A 19,567-nucleotide genomic window follows, 5' to 3' on the forward strand; every position below is an offset into this window, starting at 1 on the left:
TATCACATTGTATAAAGTAACCAACCGAGAACAAAGCAAATAATTTCAAGGAACTCCACTAAGGTTTTTTTGTCAAGGCCACGCTGGAAATATTTTTTTCGAGATTTTTACACCATCTGATATAGGTCTGGACCAATAACTTTCAATAACTTTTGTGCTAAAATTTCAGATTATTTGCTCACTTTCGTTAGCCAAAATAATCAATTTTATTGAGTAAAATAACCTGAAAATATGAAAAGCTTTCAAACATCTTTAACTAAAATTGGGCCCAAAATCACACTAAATATTAAATTTCAAATTCATCTTCAAATTGAATGTATTTCTTTATTATCTTTTTCACATAATTCCATCTTAAGTGCTTTAGATTTTCAGTTTTTATATTTTTTCAGCTTTTGGGCCTCAGTGGAGGTCCTTTCAGGGGTTGTTTTTGTTTTTTCTTGTAAGTTTTGAACACACATTACAAATGCATAGCCCATGCAGGAATATTTGAGTCGAGTCACTTTCATCTAATGAAACAATCATTATCTTCCTACTCTGCCAAGTCGACTGTCTGTTTTAGGATTGGCGGTAACAGTTTGGACTGCCACAATGGCCTGATTAATACTTGACTGAAGCTCACGTAAATCCCGAATATGAAGAAGCCGTAATATTTTCGCTGCTTCATTGATGATGTAATCTGGAATACAAATTTTCACACTTAATAAGCATTTGAGATCAATATAACAGAGGTATAAAGCATTATTTGGACAATAAAATGTATTTATTTCAATTAAATATTGAGAGGGTTACTCTGTTTTGCAAGTTGTACTAAAAAGACTGCAAGTTCAAAACACATTCTTAACCGCTTCAAACTATTCCCTATCAAACAGACAGGGCAATCAAAAGCATTATTACATGCAGAGCATGAAAAAGGAATGCTTACATATCATATGATGTCAGATATGACATCAATTAACCAAATGATGTCAGGAAAATTACTTCTACACTTAATGTAATTCAATGTATTTTTTTCAGTTCTTTTTTTCATGGCAATGTAAAAATGGACATAGATATAAATTTTTTTTTTGCATAAAGATACAATTATTGAGTAGTGAGCCATCGAAAATGACATTCACCGGCAGATGACATATAATATTGATTGAAGCGATAGCCGAGGTCAATATGATTTTCTGCCTGTGAATGTCACATCACATTCAATGGCTCACTAGTCAATAATTGCTTTATTACATGAATAGGCTAGCCTAACAATAAGATATTGTTTTTTTTTAAATCACAAAAAGTAAAGCTTTATAAGGAATTTCAAAACACAACTTTTGCCTATTTGAAGCATGGAAAAAAAGGGTTTGTAGTCAATTTATCTGTATAATATTATATGTATATATATATGTTACCTCCAGTGTCAAATCCTAGATTAATACTGTCTATTGTTGTCTGTTCACCCTGAAATAAAAAGTAAAATTATTGTTTCACATGAAACATAGCACTGCCACAAAGCCAGGTTTTCAATTATCACCATTGTAGCAAGTTTTGTTGCCATTGGAATATAAATACAAGCAAAATACAATGTAACTTTGTGCATTGTAAAAGATAAATAATGAAAAAACAAATTAAGAAAACAAGAAATCTGTTGGCATGCCATTGTTGCCCCCGCATGCAGCCAAAATTTCAGATGTTATAATATTTGGTTCCAAATTTGTTTACACAAACTATTTTCATTTTAAGTTCAAAACCCTTAAAACTAGTCAATGTTAACACAAACCATTTTATTACTAAGTTTCAGGCACTGAATGTTAACCTTTTGTAAATTGCATATTTATAGGCAAATTAATGACTACATACATTTCACAAAAGTATGAGTGCTGAAACTGAAAAATCAAAATTTTTCCAACATTCAAGAGAGATAATTTTGTCAATACAATACAATACAATACAATACAATACTCTTTATTGGTAAATCAGGATACAAACATGGTAACAACATGACGATTTATCTAAAATATTAACAATATGTGGGTTAGATCATATATTAGTTAGCTAGTTATCAATTTAAGGTAAATGAGCATAATGTTGCGGGGACAGAATAATAAATATATTTATCAACAATGTTCATGTTCTTTGTCAAATGTGAAAAAAAAAAAAAAACAACAAAACAAAACAAGAGCTGTCTGTAGGACAGCATGCTCGACTATTCTAAGTGCTTGATAGTAAAAGAGCCTTGATATTGTTAAATTTTTTAAGTTCACAAAAGGGCTAATTTTTTTTTATAAATTCATGTTATAGGCCTTAGAGAGAGTCTAATTATACAGAATTGGGTTGACTATTCGGAAGGTAATGTCACAAGGGTTTTTTATTGAGTATAATAATACTAATTACCTATGAATACATAAATTTGACAGAAAAGGTACAAAGGCTTGTTATTAAGATGTTTTATCAAGTAAATCACTACTTTATTATTATGAATGCATAAAATTGTCCAAAAAAAGACACAAACCCTTCAGTAGTTATTGAGATAACAGCTTACAAGCAAAACTTTTATCATGAATTTCTAAAGTTGAAAAAGGGGAGAAAAATCAGCCTAAATGCAAGATAGAATTATGGATCTTTGTCAGTGACCTACAATTATGACCCTAAATGCATATGTGAAGTTTTAAATAAATATCTTTAATAGTTATTGAGATATGTAAAACTTGCATGTAAACATTAACCAAGAGACTAAGTAGAAAAGGGGATATGAATCAGCCTTAATGCAAGATAGAGTTATGGAACTTGGTCAGTGACATACAATTATGACCCTCCAATTATGACCCTAAGTGCATGTGTAAAGTTTCAAGTAAATATCTTTGAAGACCGTTAACCTTTAACCAAAATTTCTAAGTTTCAAAGGGGTAAATAATTCTGCAAATATTGCAGATAGAGTTATGCAATTTTGCAAACTGATGTACATTGTTACTACATGTATAAATAAGTATTTTAAATTTCAATTGATTATCTCAAGCAATAATTGAGATATTTGACTTTACAAAAAACTTTAACCAAAATTTCTAAGTTCCAAAGGGGCATAATTCTGTCAATATGGTAGGCAGAGTTATCCAACTTGTCAATCTGATGTACATTGTTACTATAAATAAGTATTGTAAGTTTCAATTGAATATCTCAAGCAATAATTGAGATATTTGACTTTACAAAAAACTTTAACCAAAATTTCTAAGTTAAAAAGGGGCATTATTCTGTCAATATTGTAGGCAGAGTTATCCAACTTGTCAATCTCATGTACCTTGTTACTATAAATAAGTATTGTAAGTTTCAATTGAATATCTCAAGCAATAATTGAGATATTTGACTTTACAAAAAACTTTAACCAAAATTTCTAAGTTAAAAAGGGGCATAATTCTGTCAATATTGTAGGCAGAGTTATCCAACTTGTCAATCTGATGTACCTTGTTACTATAAATAAGTATTGTAAGTTTCAATTGAATATCTCAAGTAATAATTGAGATATTTGACTTTACAAAAAACTTTAACCAACGCAGACGCCGACGCGGACGCTGACGCCGACGCCGACGCCGGGGCGACTACAATAGCTCTCATATTCTTCGAATAGTCGAGCTAAAAACAACAACAAAAAAAAACAATAGTGACAAATAAAAATACAACAAATACAGCAAATGATGGTCATCAAAAATGCAGTCAAACCTATAGTTAATGTAAACAGATACCGTGGGAATTTTTATTTACTATAGTTAGGCACGGGTTTCCATGAATTTTCGTGGCATTTCATTTTGTTATTGAAACAGTATTTTTTTAACAAAGTTAAGTGCATCGGGAAGAAAAACAAAACAAAAAGGATATTTGCAAAAAAAAGGATTGTAAACAAACTGGGTATGTTTATTTAATGCAATTTGAAATTTCGAGCTTAGGATGTTATACTATTTATCATCAAATATATAATTATTGTTGCGCACGTGGTGTGTTTAGTAGAAGTAGACGTAAAATATTTTACTTGGAACTATTATGCGGAGAATTTTGTCCAATTTACAGCCGACCTTTTCTCGAAACGGAAAGGGAAAGGGGGTTAACTTATTGGACCACTTGTATTTAATGTTTATTGGACTATCTTTTAAATGAAGTCATTATTTCTTTTGAAAAAAGGGCGATATTTTTTAAGTTCCTTTTGGTAAAAAGACATTTAGAAAGACATAAGTTGTGAAAATTTAAGCATATTGGGCCTATTGGGAAATAGTAACGGTTTATAATAACGTTTCCCCTAGAAGCTAGGAAAAAAGGACATTTGAAGAATATAATGAAAACTCGTCTCCCAAATCGTTTTAGTTGACAGTGTTGGCACTTTCGTTCAGCAATGTGGGACAAAAGACTGCCTCCACCGCCTGCCTGTTTCTATAGGGAAGCCGTGGTTACCTGTTCTTAAGTGAAAAAAGGGTCAATCTAAAAGATAATTAGGTAATGCAATGAGGTACTGTTCGAAAATTAATTATCGGATTTGAATGATTGGTATATGTCAGACCTTTAGAAGGTAAACCCTGTAAGTGAATATTTCCAGGTTTGCAAGAATTGGTCAATTAATGTACGTTTTATTGTCATACTGGGAAAATTTTTAAGATTGATATTGCATTTGGTTTTCCCATAATGTATGTGTTACCTTGTATTATTCTAAAAATTTGTTTAAATACACTGTGACCATTTAAAACTTGTGTCAGAATTGAGCATTATATCATAACATACTTTAGAAATTTTATTTCTGTTACCCATAACTAATTTACACCAATAATTAACCATCCTCGATTTTTAATGACTATGTCCATTGGATAGCGCCCAAGCTCTCCGTATACCATATATAATGGTGTACTTTTTTTGCTTTTAGTTATAGTTCTTAGGAAGTTATTTTGTACCGTTTCAATTAAATCTAGATTTTTCGAATCCCCAAACTTCGCAGTTAAAAGTAAAGTATAGGAACAATAGTTTGGTCAAATAATTTCAACTGTAAATCAATTGGGATATCAAGATTAAATATTTTTGAATAAAGTATATGCATTGCTTTATTTGCTTGATTTACTTAATATTTTCTAGCATTAAAGAAAACTTCCCAGAAGATGAGAAAAGTACTCCTAAGTATTTATATTCCTTTATTATTTCAATTGGTTCGTTGTTAAGAAGGAAGCGGAAATTACCGGGTTTATTCGATCCAAATATTATTATTTTGGTTTTACTTTTATTTATTGTAAGTTTCCATTTACAGCAATATTCGTAAAAGTCGTTCAATAATTTTTGTAATGATTCAGGACTATCACTTACAATTATAGTATCATCCGCATATAGTAACACAAATAGTTTTAAGGTAAAGGTCAGCTTGAATATTTTGTTGTTCAATTATAATGCCATCATTGGTTTAAACCAAGATGCGATTCTAGGTCGTTTAGATAAATAGAGAATAACGCTGGAGACAAATTTTCCCCTTGGCGTACCCCACAGTTACTTTTAAAAAATGGGGATGTAATATCGTTTACAGAAACACATGATTTAATACCTGAATACATGTTTAAAATAATGTTATAAAATTTTCCATCGATCCCATTCTTAATTAATTTGCCCAGAGGCCAGTCCTCCATATTTTATCAAAGGCTAAAGAAAAGTCTATGAATGCGCAAAAACAATTTCTTTTTCTGAGATTTTAAAACATTTATTAAAAATTTAAGTGTAAAAATATGATCTGTTGTTGAGTAATTTGCCCTGAAACCAGCTTGGTTCTCTTTTAATATATTATTTCTCTCTAAAAAGGTAGACATTCTCTCATTAAGTATAGCAGTGAAGATTTTACCTAGACAGCTTAAAATAGTTATTGGCCTAAAAATTTTCTGGTTTAAAGGTGAGCCTTTCTTTTTATAGATAGGTTTAATGGTCCAATAAGCCAGGTATCGGGTATAATTCCTGAGTTAAAGAATCATGTTAAAAAATAAACAATAAATTGGAAGCATTAAGTGTTTTGTACATTTTATATATTCATTGATAATATTATCTTGGGGGGATGATGCCTTTGAGTTCTTACATTTATTTATAACCTTATTTATTTCTACGGTAGTGATTGGGCAGTTTAAACATTCGGTATCATATTGTGCACTTTGGTCTTGATTTATGAATGAATCTTCATTATGACTTTCATCGTAATTAATTTTTCGAAAAATGGTCATACAGATCTTGGATATCGGGCATTTTATCGTGTGTATCTATATTAAAATTCTTCAATATTCTCCAATAATCTTTCGTTGCTTTAAGTGTTTATCCCTTAGTTTACGTTCATTCATAAATTTATGTTTACGGACGAATGAATTTATTGGTGCACTTATAATGTTTACTTGCTTTGTTAAGTAAATGTTTATTTAGGTCACATTTGCTACGGTTATACTTTTTTCGTGCAATATGATATAATCGACGTGCTACAAGAAGGCCCGTACCAAGGGTTTATTATTTGGTTGTTTTAAATGATTCTTTTTATTTGTTTTATTTTTGAAAGTAGCGAAAGCAGAATCCACAAATCCAAAATCATTGAACCACGACCAAATTAAAACTTGAACAGCTTATTCCTAAGCTATATCTATAAGTCAAATTAAAGTCAAATGTGTAATACCGTTGCCAAAAATCATCGAACCATGACCAAATTCGAACTAGACCTGCACATTCCTTTGAAGTATCCATATGTCAAATTTGAGTTGAATGTGTAATACTGTTGGGGAGATAATGAACGGAAACTGAAAATTTCATATTATTTTCAAAGTGAAAGGGGCATAACTCTGCCAAAAATCATAGAGCCATGACAAAATTCGAACTTGACTTGTATTTTCTTATGATATATCCATATGTCAAACTTGAGTTGAATGTGCGCAACCGTTACTAAGATAATGAAAACCAAAAATTGATGGAATGATAGAATCACAGAATGACGGAACAGGGTAACACTATAATTATGCTCCGGCCATTTTATGGTGGGGGCATAAAAAACAACAGTCACTTATAAAAGAAATTTAAGTGATTTAAACATTTATCATACCTGTGATTCTTTTTCTGCCCTATCTAATGACTCCTTGGATAATTTTTCTTTTACTACAATGCATATTGCCTACAAATAACCAGAGTAAATGTTAAAACATAAAAATATGTAAACTATAACTTTATAAAAGACATTTAATCTTAGTTTTAAATTTATTAATGAGGCTCTCCTAAAAAATGGGAAAAACACTCAAAAATCACAATTAAAAATACATACTTATATTTGATAAAACTGCACTGAAGAAGTTCAAATAGGTCCAAAAGTCTAAAACCATACAAAATTTAAAACTCTTACTTAGATCACATTTGCAATTAAAACTGAAAAACACGCAACTGATAGTTAATAAATGCATTTGGCATTTGATATTGAACAATAATATAGTCACATATCTGTTACAGATAACATTCTTAGCAAAGGCAGAGAAATATGAAATGGTAAAAAAAAACAACAGGGGAGGTAAATACCTTTAACTGTTCAAGATGATCATGATATGGAGGTATCTGTAACATCATTGCAAGGGAAGTAACTCCTGCTTTAAAATCTGGATCCTCAACTGTTGAATAAAATTATTTCATGTAAAAATAACAAACATTTATGTACATTTCATATAATTAATGATACTGAAAGGTATAGCCAAATAGACAATTTTATTTTTCCAAAATATTTTGTTTAACTTTTAAAGTGCTAAATTCTTTTAATGGACTTGCTCTTTTGTGAGTTTTGTGCAGAATAACATCCTACCAAGAAAGACATTTTTTTTAAATCACCAAAAGAACTTCAAATATCTCAACAGCAGTGATTTTTTTACCTCTGCATCCTGAGTCCAGAACTCATTGAATTTGCTGTGGATGCAAAGTTTCAAATAATGTGCATCTTTTGGATGCATTCTTTTTCTGAGTAGGGGGTCCTGTCTAACAGGAATTTCGTAATAAATACCAAATTGTGTTCAAGTTATGTCAAATTGTCAATCATATTCTAGGTCTGCAAATCTTCTACAGATATGAAATAATAATGATATTCATACAAATATTAAGGAAAATGAAGTTTTGATTAATCTCAAACTAAACAAGATATGTTTGTAAAACATGTATGCCCCCTATCGGCAGCCGATTTGTCATGTGATCAGGTTATTATGCATGACTTCTGACCCATTGAACAAGCAATTAATTAGGGTTATCTAGTATCTACTGGTCATGACTAGTCACAAGGTAATAATTATTGTGACACCATAGGTTGTGTGCAGCAATTAAAGTTATTAAAAAACTTACCAAATAATATATACATAAATTTTATGAATCACATAGGCCTCATTAATGACAGCCAAGTTGTTTTATTACATAAGACCTTCAAATGTGTATACCAAAAGCACATAAAAATATCAACCAAGGCAACTTGAGTTGTTGAGTTATTGGGTCAGAAATGGTCATTAAGTACAAGGTCACTATGACATTGACCCCTTGACCCCAAAATCAATAGGGGTCATCTACTGGTCATGACCAATCATCATACCAAGTTTGAAGTTCCTAGGCCTAAGCGTTCTTTAGTTATTGACCAGAAACCATTTTTACCTACAAGGTCAATGTGACCTTGACCTTTGACCCCTTGACCCCAAAATCAATAGGGGTCATCTGCTGGTCATGACCAATCATCATACCAAGTTTGAAGTTCCTAGGCCTAAGCGTTCTTTAGTTATTGATCAGAAACCGTTTTTACCTACAAGGTCAATGTGACCTTGACCTTTGACCCTTGACCCCAAAATCAATAGGGGTCATCTGCTGGTCATGACTAATCATAATACCAAGTTTGAAGTACCTAGGCCGAAGCGTTCTTTATTTATTGATCGGAAACCGTTTTCACCTACAAGGTCAATGTGACCTTGACCTTTGACCCCTTGACCCCAAAATCAATAGGGGTCATCTGATGGTCATGACCAATCATCATACCAAGTTTGAAGTACCTAGGCCTAAGAGTTCTTTAGTTATTGATCGGAAACGGTTTTTACCTAAAAGGTCAATGTGACCTTGACCTTTGACCCCAAAATCAATAGGGGTCATCTGCTGGTCATGACCAATCACCATAACAAGTTTGAAGTTCCTAGGCCTAAGCGTTCTGTAGTTATTGATCGGAAACCATTTTTACCTACAAGGTCAATGTGACCTTGACCTTTGACCCCTTGACCCCAAAATCAATAGGGGTCATCTGCTGGTCATGACCAATCACCATATCAAGTTTGAAGTTCCTAGGCCTAAGCATTCTTTAGTTATTGATCGGAAACCATTTGGTCTACGGACCTACAAGTGCAAAGCAATATACCCCCTCTTCTTCGAAGTAATTAATGGAAATAAACTTATTAAATTTATTTGAAGGTTTTGAATAATTTCAATATCAAAAGTATTGTAATTAATGTAGAAATCAAATTCATTTTTTCTTCATTCTTCATTCCATTGTTAATATACCTTTCATATCACTAAAGCAATATTGAGCCTTGTAACTTGGATGACTCATAGATTTATAGCCCAGCGAGTCCTAGGACCCACACTGATGAGTTTGTAAAAAAATCACTGCAACAGTGGTTTAAAAATTATTTATTTAAGCTCGTTATTTGAAATATCTCTTGAAACACTCTTGAGTCCTAGGACTAACCAATACTGGTACCATAGACATGAGGAAACATGGCAGTGCACCCAACGGGGATTGAAGCACAATTCCTGGGTTGAGAGGCAGATATTTTAACTTCTCGGTCACAGAACTCAAAATGATCATTATAGGTGTTCGATAGGGCTGTCATTGAATATCCCAATATCGCTGTATCATTGATATTTACCATTCGATACAATATTGATACACAATTTTGAATATCGAAACGCTCAAATATTTTTTTCTTATCTTTTGAAAATATTTTTCCATTTTGTGTAAATAAAGAAGTCAATTCTTATCATTTTTTATGGCAAGCTTTAACTATAAGTAAAATTTTTAGTCAGTGAGAAAAAAAAAGCAAAAAACAATTTTCCTTTATGTTTATTGTATTTGTGACATCCAAAAAAAACTTACATACCACCATGAGCATAGTCTATAACAAAAATTCAAGCATTTTTCACTCGACTTACATGTACAACGTAATTTTATATATCATTGATAATTGTCCTTTGATGTATTGATACAAAAAAATTCCATCAATGAAGCCCTGGTGTCAGACATCATTGATAACCAATTTGAAAAACTTACAATCTAATGCATCTAGAGGATTAGTTGATGCCCCACCCTGTGGAACTTTACCAGCATCAGATGAACCTAGTGTCAGTGGTTTGGTGGATCTATATTTCTCCGCTGAAATCATATGTATGTAATCTTTAATGAAAGTCAATCTGTCCATTAAAGACAGTTAAAACAAATTGCCCCTAAATAAAGTACAAGCTGCCCATTAGTATCCATGATTTTGTTGTCAATACATTAAAAATAAAAAGCTATTTGCCTTGCTCTTTACTGGTGACAAGTGCAATTGATCAATAGAGGCAGATCATAGTGTTTATTGATGATTAAAATTAATCTTTTCACTGCATTATTGCCATTCTAAGATAAAATATCAAAGCTATCATCTGATACTCTGACAGATACAACAGCAGTAAAGTAAACTAATCCAAGTTGGTGAAAAAACAATAAAATATAATTAATTTTCTAACATAGTTTATTTAAACATATTCACAAAACAAGTTCTTTAAACTTGTATTAATCATGTTTAAGTCCGCTTCCTGGAACTTAACCAGTACTGGTGTCACATGAAGGGACATACATGACACAAATCGGGCTCAGACCCACAACCCCTTTCGATAAGAACAATAACAGACAAAAGTTTATCACAAAAAATATTTTCTGGGGAAAATATTTTCATTGCATTTACAAATGTTTATCAAAAACCTCGGCCTTCAAATGGTTAATTTACATACCTTCGTCTCCGTAGTCCAGTCTTACAGCATAACCTAGCATCCAATCTATTAAAGCTAACCTTTCACTTATAGGGTACGGACAACCAAGCTCTTGTACATACTGAAAATAAACTTAAACATAGTTTCTATGACACAAGAAAAAACGCCTACATTGTATATTCTAAATACATGTACACCTACCAAGTACACATCGCTACATGCTACACTATAACTAGTGATTGTAAAGATTCAAATTCTCAACTTTTCATGTAACATATATGTTACACAAAAATTGATTAGAACAAGGCGAAAGGGTGCATTTTAATAATTTGATATTTTTGATAAAAAAACCCATCATGGCCATACTATGCTCTAATGAATTCCACAGGTCAAGTAATAAATCATGATAAATTCTATGTTAAATTGCTTTGTAAAAACTATGCAAAACAGTTGACTACAGACAGAGATCTAAATCAGAAAAGCTTGTTTTGATGTTGATACCTTTAGAAGTCTAAATTCAGACAATATCATTTCAATTTATTTTGCAGATTATCATCACACTTTTTACAAGACAAAATCAAATGCACAAAATGACATAAATGTTATAATTTCACTATAAAGAAATAATGACTGGAAAAAAAAAGACCATACGGAAGCCCTTACATTTTCCAATGCTTTTGGCCAGTCCGATGACTCAATGTTTCGAAGTCCCGCTCTATCTTCAATCTTGTAATGTCGGACTTTCTGATCTTCTAGCCATACAATCATACTACGAAATTCATTCTCAACTGAAACATTTGTGAAAATAAAAGTTTCAAACAGTTAACTCTTAGGCTACTGGTGTCAACTACTTCTACCCATCTGATCAGAGCAGAGCAAGATCAGTCAGCATTAACTTTGTCATCTGATTAAGGTCTGCGCTGGTCACTTCAGTCATTACTTATTTAGAAATTTTCCCTAAAAATGAAGAATGGTTTGGTCCAGATTGAATGTCCAGACTGAAAGATGGACAAGTACATGATCTGAAGTGTATATATCTATCAATATTTGCTGCCTCTGTGTGGATTGTAAAATTATTGTTTAAATTGTGATTAAATTGATTACAGAATACCTAGAATAATACATAAGAAATAATACATATATTGTACATTACCATATGAACTTTACTATACCTATATGTACAATAAAATGTATTTGGAAAAACTTCTTTAAACAGCATGTAACTGTTTAAATAAGATACTACAAATACATAGGAGAGTTACTGTAACAGATCCCATTGCATTGTTTCAATTGTCAGTTTTTTTTTCAATTTTAATTGTTTGTTTGTTTGGGGTTTTACATCGCATTGACACAGAATAGGTCATGTGGCGACGTTCCAGCTTTACTGGTGGAGGGAGACCTCAGGTGCCCTTCCGTGCATTATTTCAGGCACGAACAGGCACCTGAGTAGAACCACCGACGTTCAGTAAGCTAGCTGGATAGCTCCCTCACATGAAAGAATCCAAGTCCCTGTTGGGATTCCAACCCACAGCGGTGAGGGGCTAAGTGGTTTGAAGTCAACGACCTAACCACTCAGCCACAGACAACCCCAATTTTAGTTATAATCATTTCAAAGCAAGAAATTAATATAAAAGTAGCCTACATGTACACAAGAACAAAAACATTTTATATAACAAATTAATTTTGTGTTATTGTAGCATTATTATAAAAAAAAGCACTAGCTTCTGAGATTTTAGGGGTACCTCTTTACAGGCCGGTGAAAATGCCCAATCAGACTTATGACATTAAAAATCATATTTCTAGAAAAATAATGAAGAGATTTGTTTTAAACTTTGTTTGTCTATTGAGCATAATGTTATAACATAAACAGAAAGAAAAATATTTTGTAACTGTCACTTTTGTAAAAAATTATTTCCCATTTTTCATGTTTATATGATACAAAATTTTCCAAGTTCTTAAAAAATATGTTACATGTACATAGGCAAAGTATAAAACAAAATAGGTTAAATAACTTCTTTATGATCCAATTCATTGCACCAACACCTGTCAGCATACGTTTCATTCAGTTTTCCAGAGATCGGGAAAAGAATTTTTTGCAGATGAGACTATGTCTCCACCTGTTGGAAAACTTATGAGACATTTTTTAAAAGTTATGAGACATTGTTCAAAAACTAATGAGACATGTTTTTCTTAATGATTATAAAGTACGGATACTGGTCGGAGACCATCAACCAGACACTTTTGGAATATTTTTCTGTACAGATTTCATAATTTTTAACCTAGAGACCAAAAAAATTGACACAGTTCAGCTAGGTTCTTCTCCTAACTAATTAACTAGTTTGTTTATTTCTGATTTTATTGACACTTTATATATCTGAGGCTTGACAAGGAGGTAGGTAGGTTAATTTCACCAACAATTGCAGACTTGATAATTTGGTCCTATTTGAATGAACATCATGGTTTAATACATAATATTTGTTGTTGTGTAACAATCATGACGAGTTAAGGCCCTTAAATACAGGAACGCCATTTGCACGTAAAGTGAACATACGTAAACAATACGTTGCACTAGGAACTATATTTTTTTTTTAAGGTTAGTTTGCTAATAATCTTGTGTAAATAATGATGTGAGCATTTCTTTGATGTCATTGTAATGTAAAGTATAAATAGTTTCTACTACAATGTTTTAATTGACATTATTTGTAATGCAGACTATATAATCTATATTAACATTTTATTAGCAGGTGATCGTTTCTGTATAATTGTTTTGTAAGTTAATTAGCCAATCATAAAATAGCCGTAAGAGGGCGTTGTTGTGCAAAGCATATATAAGCAGAGGTATTCAAGGTGAGTGTGGGTTTGTGTTGGTGGAAGTCAGATTGTCAACATCTAATCTTGAAGCTTTGAAGTTATACCTGCTATATATTGTCTGTAATCCGTGTTTCTCTAGGGGGCAACGCTACCGGAGAGGATTACAGGTTTTTATGTAGTAGAAAGTAAACCGGGCTGCAGGATATTTTTGATGGATAATTATTTGAAGATAAATAAAACAGAAGACATAGAAAATACGGGGTTTATATAAAAGGTAGAATCAAGACGGGGTTTATAAAGTTAAAAAAGGGGAATTTTAGACTAGGCATAGAGGGCCCTTTGAAAGAAAACAGGATTGTAACCAAAATACCAAATATTGTGTATTTTCTTATCTAATATGGGGTTTAATTCAAGTTGATTAATTTATATTCCAATTATTTTGAAATCATTGGTCTTCAATCATTTAGGTAAGGAAACCTAAAGGAAAATTATTAATATAATATATTGATTATAAATACGTATTTAAGCTCGGTACACGTTACAGTTGTTATTTTTTGGTGTCAAGCAGTTTGTTTATTTGCTGAAGATAAATAAGATAAAAAGAATCATAATTAAAATGAATCCGACATTTTATAAGTACCTTTCCATGACACATCAAGTAATATATGACGTAATGTGTAATATCCATTGTTTTATTTGCACTGAATGGCTCCTAAGTAGCATTCATTGTTGTCTTTTTTTTTTGACAACTCTACATCAAAGGGACTCACAGCATACAGAAGTCATGCAGTTCAGATATCTGATTGACTAGTGACCTGTCAATTATTGTAGTGATGTAATAAACATCACTTCAGCTCATGTTTCACTTTGTTATTGTTAAGTTTTCAAAGGCAGGTTATGATGACCTAGATTTACCGCAGATTTTTTTTTTAATGCAACTATAAATAGTTACACTTTTTTTCTGTGGATAAAGTTTGAAGTCACCAAACGTGATTTTAAACACAAAAAGAAAAGGTTTGGATTATTTTTGTTAAGGAAGGAAGATACTAAAAAAAATTAATGAACTTTTTAATCTAAAATGTTTTTGGACTGATATCGGATGGAAACGGCAAACAATGGAAGAATGGAAGCTAATGCTTTAATAACTACTAATGCATGGAAAATCTAAACTTTTGAAAATTATTTTGGACATTTAAAAACTGACTGCCTTGCTTTCCTAATCGACAGAATATTAATGATATTTCAAACAGAAAAGCATGAAAAATTGACGGTGCTAACTCATAGCTACTGTACCACGTGGTGTTGGCAGATAACTGGTTTAAACTGGTTTAATGCAGATAATTAGTTCTGCCTACTGTACCTGTAGGCAGAGCAAAGAAATTTGTCACTTTGAAATTTATTTGGTGCCGCTAATTGATTGACAAACAGTCAGACTTTACTGCTTTCGCTGAATTTCTTAGGTCAAATTTGCATTTTAGAAATTACTTGTCTCCTCATTGTTTTTTCATGCAACCCAATGTCGTATCTGCAGGCTTATCAATGCGACAAAAATCATTTTAATGCGACTATGTTGCAGGTCGCGGGACTTTCCCGATCTCTGGTTTTCAAAGGAAACTTCGTCAAAGTAGTTATGCCAGAAACAGAATATTAAATCCAAATATATAGAATAAAGGTACTGGTGCAATTATTTTGAGCAAATGAAGATGTTGGACACATTTCTGTTAAGAATCTTACGTTGGAACTTACTTTTTAAGGACTTCATTGTGTTAAAAAATTATGGGTCATGTAAACATGAAAAAGGGGGAATAATTCTCGCAAAAGTGAAAAAAAAACAATTATTTTTCTTTCTGTTTATGTCATATAATATGCTCAATAAACAAACATAGTTTAAAAGAAATGCATATCTTTATATTATTTTTCTAAAAATATGATTTTTTATGTCATAAGCCTGATCAGGCATTTTCAACAGCCTGTTTAACTTTTAGAATACTTGTATTGCTTTTTGCAGAAAAAAAATCTTATAATCATACAAACAACTTGTCAAAAACCTTTTCAATATAAGGTTTAAAAATGCTTATTATTGAAGTTATTATAATATTTTTGTTCAATACTTATCAGCATATATACATAATTATAATATGTAAATGTTTAATTTGCTATCAGTGAATTAGCAAATCAATCTGCGCTTAAGTCAGGCCTTAGACTTAGTTCCTCCCAAATTGTATTTTGTTGCATAGGACAATAGGCCATACATTGTATACATAGAATCTACAGAGTCACCTGGTCGAATTATTGAGCATCCGAAAACTGCAACAAAAGTGATAAAGCGAATATATGTATAAAATGGCATAACACTAATGCAATTACCTTCCGGGTTGAACTTTTTTGGTTGCTGATGATTTAAAGCAATCAGTTTTCTATTGAACATGTTTATTTATCGTTGAAAAGATTAATTTAACTAATATTCGTGTGCAGTTGTTGTTGTTGTCGAGACCGGAAATTGGAAGCCGGTGTTCTGTCATAATACTTGCCAGTGGGGACAGCGGTCAAATACGTTTCTTTGCTTCACCATTCCCCTACCATATGCCACCAATATTTACAGGTTAGTAAGATTTTTTGGTTTTAAAATGATCCGTTTTTTCCCCATAAAAGTAACTCAAAAGCAGAAGGTTACACAATACAGATAATTTCGCACCCTTAACATTTCAACCCCAGACGATTCGTCCCCATTTTAATCACATAGTTAAAGCCACTGACCTCCTGATGGAAAAATGAAAAAAAATGAAATAAAATTTCAAGTAAATAGTAAATACTGATCTAGTTAGGTTTATTGTATAAATCCATCACCTTGAATCAAGAAAGAATGTTGACAAAAGCATTAATATATCAGGTTCTTCTTTTCCATAATCTACTACGTTACTAACACAGTAGCCAATATAAATAGGAGAAGATAATTTATTTAACAAGGTCACATGTCACAACAGTGGTCCAGAAAAATTCTGGTATCCGGTATGACCAGGATCCTTTATCAATTTTCATCATTTAGTAGGCCCCTATGACATTTCAAGCTAAAGGTTAAATCGATAAATTGGTCATCATATTATATATAGAATAATTAATCAATTATAATTTTAGTGCCATGAATTACTACAAATATAAAAACAAAAGCAGTTATTTGTATCCCTATATGTTTGATTAAATCCCGGATTCTGTGTGTTCCGGTGCACAGGTCCCGATATTGTCCTGTACCACCATGTGATACTAGAAAAAACCGTGATGAAAGAATTCTGTGGTATAAATTATAATATACATTATCATGATTATAAACTATAATCAATGATAATAAAGAAAATATAAATTTATGCACTGTAGGGATTGACAATAAATTTTATTAAGACAGCTGTCACAGTATATAAAAGAAAAAAATTGTTATGCACAGTTTAAGACCATTTGAAAAGTTTGATTTTTTTTTAAGTTGAACTGAACTTATATATTAAAAAAAAATAATTTAAATTATGGTTTTTTTTATTGTTCTTTTTTCAGATCCTGAGAGCATGTAATTTAATGAATGCAAATTCCATGGAAATATGGTAGATCAATGTGATATTTTGTGAGAATGGCTAGGCACAGCAAGGTACAGGTCCAAGTTTTAAGTCTATACCGTGAATTTATGAGACTCTCAAAAACGCAACCTGGACTCAGAGATTATGTGAGAAGTGAGTTCAAGAAAAACGCTGTAATTCCTCGTACAAATACACTCCAGATTGAACAATGTTACAGAAGAGGTTTGAGACAGCTTGAGATGTTAAAACGTAAAGATGTAAAAGGTGTTGGTGTTTTTACTAAATCAGAATAGAAATCCTTGTTTAATCAGAGATATAAACTTCATTTAGCTTAAGTAAAGCATATATCTGCTTCAAAAACAAAATTAATTGAGTTTTGGAAGTTTCTAAAAGTTACAAAACACAAAGATGGTTTTTTTGCAAGCAAACACAAGGATGGTACTATGCAGAAGATTTTGCTCTGAGGCATCAGTTGCAAAGAAAGATGTGTTCCAAAGAGTTTTGGCTGGTTTTCCTTCAGGAATACAAATGGCTTTCGCATATGGATCTGGTGTATTTCAACAGACAGGCGCAGATATGTCAAAAAACATGCTTGATTTTATAGTGGTCGTTGACAATCCAACAGAATGGCATAGAGAAAACATTGAACATAATTTTAAACATTACTCATTTTTGAAACATTTAGGAGCCAAAACGGTGTCCAAGATTCAGAATTCTTATGGTGCTGGAATTTATTTCAATACCCTAGTTCCGTTTGAACAGAGACTTATAAAGTATGGAGTTATTGGTACAGATGTATTGATTTCTGACCTGTTAAATTGGGACACATTGTATGTAAGTGGACGTTTACATAAACCTGTGAAGATTGTAAAGAAACCAAATTCAACTGAGCTTGTTCAAGCATTACACACAAATCTATCAAGTGCTGTTCATTCCTCGCTACTATTTCTGCCTGAAAATTTTACTGCAAATGAACTGTATATGACAATAACCAGCCTTTCCTATAGTGGTGACTTTAGAATGAAATTTGGTGAGGACAAAGGAAAAGTGTCTAAGATCGTTGCGCCAAATTTGCCTTATTTCAATAAACTTTATAACCCAATTTTAAATGAAACAGAATATTTAACGTACAGTGACGAAACAGAATTATTTATGCACACTCTTAGCAAGGAAACAAGGTGTTATCATTTGAATCATGTACCAAATGTTGTGGTTGATAAGCTATCGGATATATGCAAAAAAACAAACCCAAATATCCCCAGACATGAAATTGTAGAGGTTATAGCATCCGATAGTAAATGTAATGAATTTGTTTCTGGGAGTATAGCAAGTATAGTAAACAAATCTAGCTGGAGTCAGAGTGTCAAGGGTATCTTGACAGCTGGCGTATCCAAGAGCATTAGATACAGCTGGAGTAAAGTTAAGAAAATGATGAAAAATAGTTAAGTCAGTTACAGATTTGTGTACAGTTCTATTTAAAAGTGATAAGAGAATCGATAATGATTAAGAATAAAAAGTATAACTTTTATTTAAAAAATGTCAATTTGAAGTGTTTATGCATACAGTGGAAGACTACTTTTTATAAGAGGTTTTTTTTATTGACTAATCAAAGGAGATATAAGATATGATTTAACAGAAATAAAATCTACCTTGTTAAAACTTCTTGAATGTTATTTCCTCTCTATGTTGCCCAAAATTACATTTAAAACCATTCACATAATAGTATGGTTTGGTGCTATTTAAATAACATGTAAGCCTGTTTACCCTAACCCTTTACAAGATCTTTTTTGTTTCATTAAACAATACTTAAAACATCATTGAGAACATTCATAGTGTCACCACATTCAAAAATGCATTTAACCTTTAATAAATTGCCTATGTGGTCAAAGATGGCCCTGCCATACCTATGTCACTTTGTAAAATTGTCTTGTTGTATACTTTCTATAGGAAATAAACTTTAAATATCCTCTCATAAACAACAATGCCCAGAGCTGAAAAGTTTAGCCAATTAGTTTGTAACATTACCTTGTGGTTCTCTTGCGTTATATAAATCATGGCCAAAGGTATGCCGACCACTATTAAAGGTGGCATAGATTTAAACAGGAAACACATTAAAATATTCCAACAGGCAACTGAAATAAGTGTCAAATAACAAGAGATTAAATATTAATATTATAGAGTAGAGTAGTAAACATTCGAATATTCTTTTA

General features: G+C 31.8%; 2 protein-coding genes across 2 annotated transcripts; one reads left to right on the forward strand and one right to left on the reverse strand.

Annotated features, from left to right (window-relative positions):
• Window positions 1-445: 445 nt before the first annotated feature.
• LOC132756102 (RNA transcription, translation and transport factor protein-like) lies at window positions 446-16,298 on the reverse strand. The gene is made up of 8 exons (XM_060747091.1): window positions 16,162-16,298; window positions 11,647-11,771; window positions 11,005-11,104; window positions 10,286-10,387; window positions 7,525-7,613; window positions 7,061-7,129; window positions 1,392-1,440; window positions 446-676 (listed from the first exon to the last, which is right to left on the reverse strand). Exons 1-8 carry the CDS (start codon window positions 16,220-16,222, stop codon window positions 522-524), a joined length of 750 nt encoding a protein of 249 aa, XP_060603074.1. The 5' UTR covers window positions 16,223-16,298; the 3' UTR covers window positions 446-521.
• Window positions 16,258-19,019, forward strand: LOC132756101 (phosphatidate cytidylyltransferase, mitochondrial-like). The gene is made up of 2 exons (XM_060747090.1): window positions 16,258-16,396; window positions 17,338-19,019. The coding sequence occupies exon 2, from the start codon at window positions 17,766-17,768 to the stop codon at window positions 18,801-18,803; it is 1,038 nt and encodes a 345-aa protein (XP_060603073.1). The 5' UTR covers window positions 16,258-16,396; window positions 17,338-17,765; the 3' UTR covers window positions 18,804-19,019.
• Window positions 19,020-19,567: the final 548 nt, after the last annotated feature.

The sequence above is a fragment of the Ruditapes philippinarum genome, unplaced genomic scaffold (genome assembly GCF_026571515.1).
Source record: "Ruditapes philippinarum isolate M1 unplaced genomic scaffold, ASM2657151v2 ctg5897_1_1_1_1, whole genome shotgun sequence".
NCBI lineage: Eukaryota > Metazoa > Mollusca > Bivalvia > Venerida > Veneridae > Ruditapes > Ruditapes philippinarum.